At 49.2% G+C, this 9,544-nt stretch overlaps 1 protein-coding gene across 1 annotated transcript; it reads right to left on the minus strand.

The window, feature by feature from the left end:
- Window positions 1–2,257: 2,257 nt before the first annotated feature.
- Window positions 2,258–8,790, minus strand: LOC104545510 (WD and tetratricopeptide repeats protein 1; the record flags this gene model as incomplete). The annotated part of the gene is made up of 6 exons (XM_010190669.1): window positions 2,258–2,555; window positions 3,828–4,000; window positions 4,148–4,340; window positions 4,684–4,852; window positions 5,227–5,462; window positions 8,617–8,790. Coding segments are annotated over 6 exons (958 nt in total), but the record flags the coding sequence as incomplete, so codon positions are not given.
- Window positions 8,791–9,544: the final 754 nt, after the last annotated feature.

Here is a 9,544-nt window from a genome sequence, read left to right on the forward strand (position 1 = left end):
GGCCTGGCATTCTGCAGCTTGGAGGGCAGGAAAGTATTTGGGAGGTTTTGCAGCAGGAGCCCAGAGGAGAAAGTGAGTTTGTGATATCCTTTAGCGAGGGATCATCTCTGGGTCTAAACGCTGGTGTCCTACACACCACGCGGAGTGCGAGACACTTTAAGGCAGTAAGTGAGTTGTTTCTGACAGCAGAAACACCTCAGAAGATCAGTCAGTGATGGGGTAACTCAGGTAGGTGACCACAGGTCTGCCCCACAGCCTGAGCCACCAGGGCTCTGCTATTTAAGAGCTACAAAGCAAGGATGGGCTCATTTTCCCTGCTCAGCTTTTTGTGCCCCCGCTCACCTCTAACCATGGGATTCAGCAGGGACTCACAGAGGATTTTACCAACTTTATCCCGCACCCTGACAAAACACGAATCAGAGGAACTGGCTCCATTACAGCACCGTTCATCTTCCCATAAGACGTGAGCATCGCCTCTCTCTTCCCCAGCAAGCCCCAGGCAGCCGTTCCCATCCTCACCCCTGCGTCTGCAGCTTTAGCTCTAAACCAGAGGTGGACTCTGCTCCCAAACACAGCCCCAGCCCTGGCTGCACCGACAGCTCTGAGCTCCCACACCTGGACAAACCAACATCAGCGCTAACTCAGCAGCCACCACAGCTTATGAGCCACATTTGGGGCTCCTCAGCCCCCTTCCCACTGAAGTTTGCTGGGGTCTCCATTCTCCATCAAGCAGCGCTGCTGCCCAGACAACATCCAGCCCAACCAGGCCACCCTCCACCCACCCATGTCCACCTCCACAGAGAAGGGTAGGACAAAGCCAGGACAATCCCCAAACAAAACACACCAAGAAAAAGCTAGAACAAAGAATTGTTTAATTGCTTAACCCTTTCTCTTCCAGGGACCAGAGAAACAAGTTTTCTGCTCCTTCTACTGAGGGCAGTAAGGCTTGTGTGTTACCTCTACCACTGCAGGGGCAAAGTTTACGAGATGATCGTCTTTAGTACTTGAAAAAGCGAGAAGCAATGGTCATCGCAACACTAAGAGAATCCTAGAGTCTCCTAACGGAAAGCCCATTGCTAGAATACAAAAATAAAGGAGGCATCCCTGCATATCCCAGGCTAGAAAGAGTTAACCAGAAGGAGCAGGAAGAAGCTTTCCCAAAGAGGGGGCTGAAGTAAACAGCAGAGGTCAATAAAGCAACATCTTCTCCCTACTTCCCCAGCATGTTTTTTTCCTTCACCAATAAATACAAATTCCTCATTAACAAGCAATAAAGCAGGTAATCTGCCCACGATGAGGGGAAAAGGGGCTGGAGGCAGAAAGATTTTTCTCTCCCCTTCTCTCCCGTTAGTATTTATCATCTTTTTTTTTTTTTTTTAACCAAAGCAGCCATTAAAAACAGCAATCCACTGCAGAGGCAGGGAATCTTTTAGCTTTCACACTGCAACTGGCAGGTAAAAAAGCTGCACTGTCTCACAAGGGTAAAAACAACAACAACAAAAAATAGCTGCCACAGCAAAAGGTGAATGGGGAGGGAGAGGTCTGTTCTCTTCAGAGCTTTCCATCTCAGTTTAAAAATCAAAGTCTGCAGACATTGTCTACTGAAAGCTGAAAAAAAGTTTGAGTGGGAGGAGAAGGGGGGGAAAAAAAAAAGAGGATGCGTCTAGTAGGAAAGCCTTAAGCAAGAAAAGAAAAGGCCAGACCATGTCAAAAAGCCACCCAAGTGAGAAGAATTTTCTGTTGCCTCTGGGTTTTGAAGAGCACTGAGTGCCCGGGTACACCTGGGGTGGGGGAGCTCGTACACAACCAAACAGGTAAAGTGAGCAAGCAGTCACATCTACAGTGCTGGTACTGCGGGAAAACAGGCAAATGTGCCCTCAGCAGCCAAGAGAAAGTCTGTGCCAAGAGAGCTCTGCTTCAGCAGAAGATGGAGGGCGAGCCTGTCATCACAGCTCAGCAGAGCACCAGGGGAGCCAGCTGTTTTGAGGAGGTGAAGGGTATGCTTGCACAGAATCGGGGTTTGCTAAGGCTCAGTTTCACCCACACGTGAAAGAACAGCTGGACAGATTTCTCTGTTTCTCCGCAGATCAGGTCCTAGACAGCTCCGCTGCAAGGGGATACGGGGGATCTCTCTATGCAGGGAACAGCGTCCTTGGAGAGACGGTGCCAGCTCCGAGCCTCTGTGACCTCTCTCCCTCCTGCACAAGGCTCACTCATCTCACACAGACTGTTCTGGAAGGGAGAGGAAGCCGGTTACCTTGATCCGCCAGCACTGCGCAGTCTCTCTCATCAACGCCTGGCAGCCAGAAGCAGCCAGAGGAGGAAAGGGAGGCCTCTCATCTCTCCACAGCAGGAACAGGAAGACCAGGGATTGCACCACATGGAAGAAGAGCCCTAACGCAGCACACACGCACACAGGCACACACGCACTCCCAGACACACACCTCACACCCCTGGGACCAAGGCTAGCATGTTCAGACCTTCAGCAGTAAGAGATACGAGACAGCGCAGAGCAGTTAAGATCTCCAGGGGCTCTTTGGTCTTAGTTGATAGTCCTAGAAAAAACAACCTCTTCGGATCTGGTTGTAGCACAGCTGTGTAAGACCTATTTGATATTTAGTGTTTGGCAACTGCAAGAAGGAAAAAAATAAAGAGAGCTGCACGTTACATGAGAGGAGGAGGAATGGAAGTACGGTGCTGCATTGCTAGGTGTACTCCTGGCTTTGCAGCCAGAGTCAGTGTGTGGAGAACGGGAAGAGGAAGGAGGGTTCCTGAGAGGACCACTAATCCAGCAGATGTTACACCAACAGGGAGGCAGAGGAGGCCCACCTTGGCCAAGACTGCACAAAAACGCTGCTGTCTAAAAGCCTGAAACATCAGTTGCAACAGACACATGGTGGCAACGTTCCCAGCTCCAGCAAGGGTGATGCGGAGAGGAGAAGGTGAATACAGCTACACATATTTTGGGCAACAGAGAGAGAAGCTCTGAAAGAGTGCCGTTACCAGCCCCTTTCCTCAGTAGCTTTAGCTACACAAGTCCTAGGCCTCTCATCAAACCTGCTCCCATTGCTGTCACCTTTCTCCATGGGTTCACAGACCACAGAAGAAAGTATCAGAGCTGGGCAAGCACATCTTGCCCTGTTGAGCTGCACATACTCCGTGCCTTCACTGATTCAGCAACTAAGACAGATGCCCAGGGACAAGACAGGCAATATCCAGTCCTTAATACAACACAGCCACACCTGGTGACAACACGTTAGAGATGGAAGCCAGAAGGAAGATGTTATGGGACAAAATAGGAGTTTCATGGCCAACAACCCTAAACCAGGGGCCTCTAGACAGGCTGGCAGCACAAAAGCAGAGTCAAGCTTTCAAGACCAAGATCACTGCAGTAAATTCAACCCATAATCCCTGCCCTAGGTTTGTATTTTATTCAGGAATTTACCATCTCCTCTGCAAATGCACGAATGCAGGCAACATCCTCCTGTACCAGATCATACAGCAGCTCTGGAAAGAAAATCACCAGCTTGCACTGCTTACAGACAAGTCAAAGACCCCCACTGGGACTAAGTTCCACTAAAGGCAAACCCCAGACTGCACTGCCATGCTGCTCAGTAGCGTGACGGGAGGAGGAGGAGATGGTGGCGATGGTTTTAAGAGACGGCCGCTCCTGCCCCTGCCAGCTTGTCCTACTCTGTGCATAGTGCGAAACAGTGCAGTCATTCATCAGAGAAAGTTCAGGACCAAGGAAACTAGGTTCCCTTTCAGCCAAACAATCAGAGGAAGGAGAGGCAGTTCTGTTTTAGCTGGGACGGCACTGGACTTGCCCCTCTGAGCTGTCTTCATCATCTGAGCCTCCAGCCCCACCACTGGTCAGTCCTGTAATCCGGTACCCCATGTTCAGCAACATCACCTCCAGCGGGTCTGCGTTCATTCGTCTCTGGTTCGCTTGGGAAGCGCCTTCCATGTCTACTACCACACGGCCATTAAGGGTTTCACTCTGCAGGAAAAGAAGGGAGAGAACTCAGCAAGGCAGCACTAAGACAAAATAAGGGCTTTAACTGCGACTCTCAAGAGATCCCAGTAGGAAAGACCAGTGTATGTTACACCTCATGACAACAAAACAACCTTCTACTGCTGCTCTTACCTCTGGCCTAGGGTTCCACAGTCGTACAACTGGGTCAATGCCACTGGTAGCCAGGAAGCAGTAACTGGGATGAGGCTGGAGACAGTTCACAATCGACTCATCTCCCTGCAGCACTCTAACAAGGTTGGTGGTTTCTTTCTCCCAGATGAAGAAGGAGCCGTCGTCTGACCCACTGACTATGTACTGTGCATTGCTAGGGTGAGAGGAGCAGAGACTGGAGATCACAGCTCAGAGCCAATGCTAGTCTCTAGCAGACACGAGAACCTCAGTTGGCTTCTAGAATCAGCAGGCTGCCGCCCCTCACGCTTACGGATCCAGATAAAGCTTTCTGTGTTGGGTCCCTCCAGCCCCAGGATTCATGTTCTCAATCCCAAATGGTGTTTCTGAAACGCTAGCCCAACCTGGTCCTCTGTGGATCTGCTACTGAACCAGCTATTCATGCAGCCACACAAGGAGGAGGGTTTATCCGATGGAAGAGAGCACTCTGCTGCTCCTCACACTCCTGTCCTGCATCCCAATTACGCTCTGCCACATACCTGCCAAAGAAATTGGCCTCTTTGATGTCTGTAGTAGTGTTACAGTGGCCACAGTATCGGAATTTGTAGTCGTAGCTGCGCTCCCTCAGCACCATCTCATCCTCTGAGATGGAATCCTTGCGGCCTGTGGCTCGCAGCCGGATGGGGCCACCACCTTTCTTGTCTTCAGCTGGAAAGACAACACATTTCCCTCATCACAACTGGGGGAGGAACATTTTCTCAGCAAACAAAGCACTCTATGACACCCCAGCAGCTTTAGAGAAGAGTTAAGGACAGTTCCAGCTGGGAGCAGGGCTTGAAGGACAAGCTTCCTTCCAGATTATCTCCTGCGTACATCAGACTCCTTTTGTCATACTCAAGAGCAAACCAGGACCTGGCGCAAGGAAGGAATAGGCCTCAGGCCAGTTTTTGTGCACAGCAACAACCAATCTCTCTCAGAAGTTGGAGCTTTACTTCAGAGGGGCAGTTTAAGGAGAAAATTCCTTGTCCGATCGTTAGATTTTAGTACAACCTTGAAGAACTGCACTGAACACAGGCACTCACCATTATCACTCTTGGAGAAGAGGGCTGCATTGATGTCTCTGTCTAGTGCATCGCAGGCACTGCTGTGTGCTTGTTCTGGGAACTTCCCTTTAAAGTCATCCAGACACTCCAGTGCTTCTGCCACGTACTTGAGTTCAAAGAGACAGCGGGCAAGACGAAAATGGGCCTTCAGGTGGCATGGATTCAAGGATATGGCCTTCAAGCAGTCTCTTAAAGCATCATAATGGTCCCCATCCCTGAAAAAAAGGGAGGGGTGGATTAGATAGGCCAAACAGAAAGAGCACACGTTTTCCACAGCTCTCATTTCTCTCCAAAGCTGGTTGTTTCCAGCTCGCTCTATGCAAGCAGACACCCCACAAGCTCACGTACTAATAGCATTTGCTGTGTCTCGGGGGCACCATCTGACCGAGCCCAGCTTCCTGAATGCACCTCCACACGTAGACAGGCAGCCCTGTAACGTGACTGCACAAGGGAAGCCCAGCAAGTCTTGACCTGCCATTTTAAATCCGACAGAGCAGAGCTCACTGATAGAGCACATTTAGGGAAGTCCTTTGAAGATGGAGGATGCACAAGCCCTCTGGCCAAGCAGACACAAGGCCTCTCCTGCAAGGCGAGCAGGGCCTCCTCGGAGCACGGCAGCTCACTCGTGCCCCTTTGTGGACGCGCAGCGTGGCAGCACATTTCCCTGCCCACAGCCACTTGTAGCCCTCAAGAAGGAGCCACAGAACCAGCACACTTCATAGCCCTGATGGACACACATCTAAAGCAGCAGTTTTTTCCTGCCTTTACAGGAAAAACCTTAAAGTTTTAGACATAAGAGTTATAGCAGACTGGTAACATAATGGATATTTATATCCTATTTAGAGTTACTGGAGCTGTGCCTGATTCCCCTAAGCTCCATGGCTGTGGCAATAAGAAAACCTCTGTTTGTGCTCTGGAAGCAGGAGAGATGTGAGGAGCCTCGCATGTTGGTTCAGAGCGACAGAGGCCAAGAAGTCAGGCAGGGCTGGCATGTCTGGTGTACCAGCATTGAGCCTAAACTGTTCAGAGGTACCATAACCTGTCCTAAGAGAGTGCCAAGTCTCCATATGATGGCTAATAACAATAATAATAATGATGTTTCATGCCTGTAACCGATGTACACTGCACCTACCAAAGTCTGAAACAGTCACAAGGGGAAGGGAATGGTGCACAGGGCAACAATTTCAGACCATGCAGAGCCTTTGTCAGGGAAGAGGTGCTCCTCTCATTAAAGGGAGCTGCAAATCTTAGGGTTACTGAGCACCACAGGCACGTCTGGCAAACCATTCACCCTACTGCTCCCTTGCATCGAGGTGGATACTGGCCAGCTTGCTGGTGCAGTACAGAAGGTGGAGTGCCTCGACCATGAGATCTGCAGCAGGGCACAAGAATCATGGTTCTTGAGGGCCGTCTTTGCAGCACTGCGTCTGTGTTCATCCAGGAGGCTGGATGTACAGCATCAGGCCACTTTTATTCAAAGAAAAAGGGAATGCAAGTTACCTGTTATGATGATAGATGGGTGTCTTGCATTTTCGGAGCTGACTGGGCTATTAGATGCTCTGCTACCCTTAAAAATCCTTCAATCTCAGCTACCAGTGTCAGACAGCCCAACAGACTGGTGTGAAAATGTACACATCGAGATGTAAAGCAGGCGCTGACTTCTGCCATTGTTACAGGTTTGACTCGGCTTGTGCAGAAATGCTCTGACTAGAAACCAGCTAAGTACTGTCAACATAGACTGCTAAAAGCAATCTGGAGAGTGATGCAGTTGGCTCTCATGAGCAAATTTTAAAAGGACAGCCTCAGAAGTGCTGCAGAGTATGAGTATCATCTTACGGGAGATGAGCAAGGAGAGGATAGGAAATTGCAGACCTTCCTTCTTTCCAGATCTCTCTGTTATTCAGATAAGAGGCCAAAGCAAGGCCTGCAGTGGTTCTGCAGGGTGGCTGATAGCTCTTTCTGCTCTGAATGTGAAGGACACCTTAGAGACACACGGTGGTTCAGCATGGGTGACTGTCCAGCTGCTTCACCCTCCTCAGTGACACCCCAGGCGCCTTCTGCCATGCACCAGTTCCTAGCAGCAAAGCGCTTGGTCTTCTCTGCACCTGAGAAGATAGCAGCTCAGTACTATTTAAACTCTAATCATTGCATGCCACAGAAAACCATAGTGCACGTATTTTTACGTCTTCTTGCTACAGAAAACTATAGCAAAGCGCTAGCAGACACACAGAAAGGTTCAGATCTGCCAACATCCTTCAGGAAAAACAATTCCTATAAGAAAAATGTCATTTGTGAGATCAGCACTCGGCTTCTGTCTTCCATTCCTTAATCCCAAACTATTGTTCTTCTCCCTCTGAACACTGAGGTCTTTTTGAGGCAGCTCCCAAATCTCTGCTATTGCAAAACAGCCAGTAGGCCAGTTACCAGCAGTCACAACAACTGCTGGCTGCTCTTTATCTTGGCAAGAAGATAGGAGAATTCATACTGGGGATTTCAGCAGGGAGAGGAGAACGATATCCTCACAAAGCACATGTAGATGAAGGACCACAGCTATTTTAAATATGTTAATGGCGAGTCATGCTACTCAGTCTTACTCTGCTCAAGGGGACAGATACTAAAATAACCCAGCTGTATCTTGCAGATGCAGCTCTGGCTATTGGTCAGAGAAGACGTTACCTACTGCAGAGGCTAACAGTGTATTTCGCAACAATCAAGACAGAATCTCCCCCAGACTCTGAGGCACCAGTTGTCACCTCCCCAAATCCCTCTCAGAGGGGTTTGTTTCCAGTCAAGGGGAATGTGGGTTAGCTGGGGTAACCGCCAGGTCACGTCTGGCTATCTGCAGCACCAGTTACTTGGGTAAAGCAGCAACCAAAGCAACTCCAGGCAGTCCTACAGCAACCTTGTATCATGAGATATGACGTTGTGAAGCACAGCAACCATTACCTCATCTGTTGACAGCAGATTTAGAGCCATACTCTAATGCAGATCAGAACTATCCAAAGAAACACAAACAGCCTTGGAGATGCTCACAATGCTGTTACTCAGAAGTGGATTTTTGGTTTCTTTTTAAACAGGAAAGGAACAGAACATTACTCAGCACGCCAGTAAGCAAAATGATGAGCTACTACCAGCTGCGCTTGCCTGTGCAGTATCTATGGCTGTAATTTCTCCAACACGTGCTGCTGTGCAATCCTCTTGTTCTGTGCCAGAGGTGACCCACTTAGAGCTTGATCCAGTAACCCCAACCCTGCTCCACACATGGGAAGCCAGGTGCTCCGCAGTGGACAACAAGGTACCCGTGGTACTCAGAGATCAGGCACCAGCAGCACCTGTGACACTGAACCCTGATATTCTCTGCTTCCTTACCACTTGCGCTTCATGTAGGCAGCAGCTCTGTTTCCATACAGCATGGCATTGTTGGGGGCTTTCTGGACTGCTTTGCTGTAGAGCTGGATGGCTTGAGTCCACAGCTGGCAAGCAAAGGCCTCGTTGGCTTGCTGCTTGATTCTCTCCAGGTATGGAGGTAACTCTACTTGGGGACTGAAGGGAAAGAAGAAAGGAGCACAGGTAAGTCTCACATCCTAATGCTCTGCAGACATTTAGCTGGAGTTAGCAATGTTTTGTTCTAGCTTAGCAAGTCCCAGCAAGCATTAGCTAATACCAAAAGTTTCAGAAAAAGGCAGAAGAGACCACGTATCTGAATAACCTGAATTTAGGAGGAAGGTCTCTTTTTGACCATCATTTGACTGTTTCCATTTTTTCTGTATGTACAGACACCCATGCAAAAACGAACAGTGTCTATTTCAAGCATCTAATGCCTCTGACTTCATCGCCACATCTTTGCCTTTACTGCACAAACATTTCCAATCCTCTTTTAGCAATGAATAACAGCATGCAAATTCAGAAGGAAACCAAGCATCCCAGTTCACAGGGCTGCACAGGGCCCATGCTGAGCAACCCAAAATTCCAGCCACATCTCTGCTGCTGTGGTGGAGGGGCCATCTAGAGGAAACAAGCTGAAAACATTCAACAAAGTGACTTTGGTGGAACCTAGACTACCCATATATGGTATTAAGAAACTGCGTCTTGACTTCTAACCATGTCTCACCAGCTGGAGGAAAAACAGCCAGCAAGATGCGCTTTGAGTCTGCTTCTGCTTGGCCCCAACCACATTTTGCTCTTGAAGCAAGCAAGCAGCAGAAACAATGGAAAATGGCTCGACATCCATTCCTATCACATACAGACTGCAGGAGTAATGACTCCAGTGGCATTGTCCTAAAGCCATTTTGGTCAC

Source organism: Mesitornis unicolor, unplaced genomic scaffold (genome assembly GCF_000695765.1).
Source record: "Mesitornis unicolor isolate BGI_N332 unplaced genomic scaffold, ASM69576v1 scaffold44568, whole genome shotgun sequence".
NCBI lineage: Eukaryota > Metazoa > Chordata > Aves > Mesitornithiformes > Mesitornithidae > Mesitornis > Mesitornis unicolor.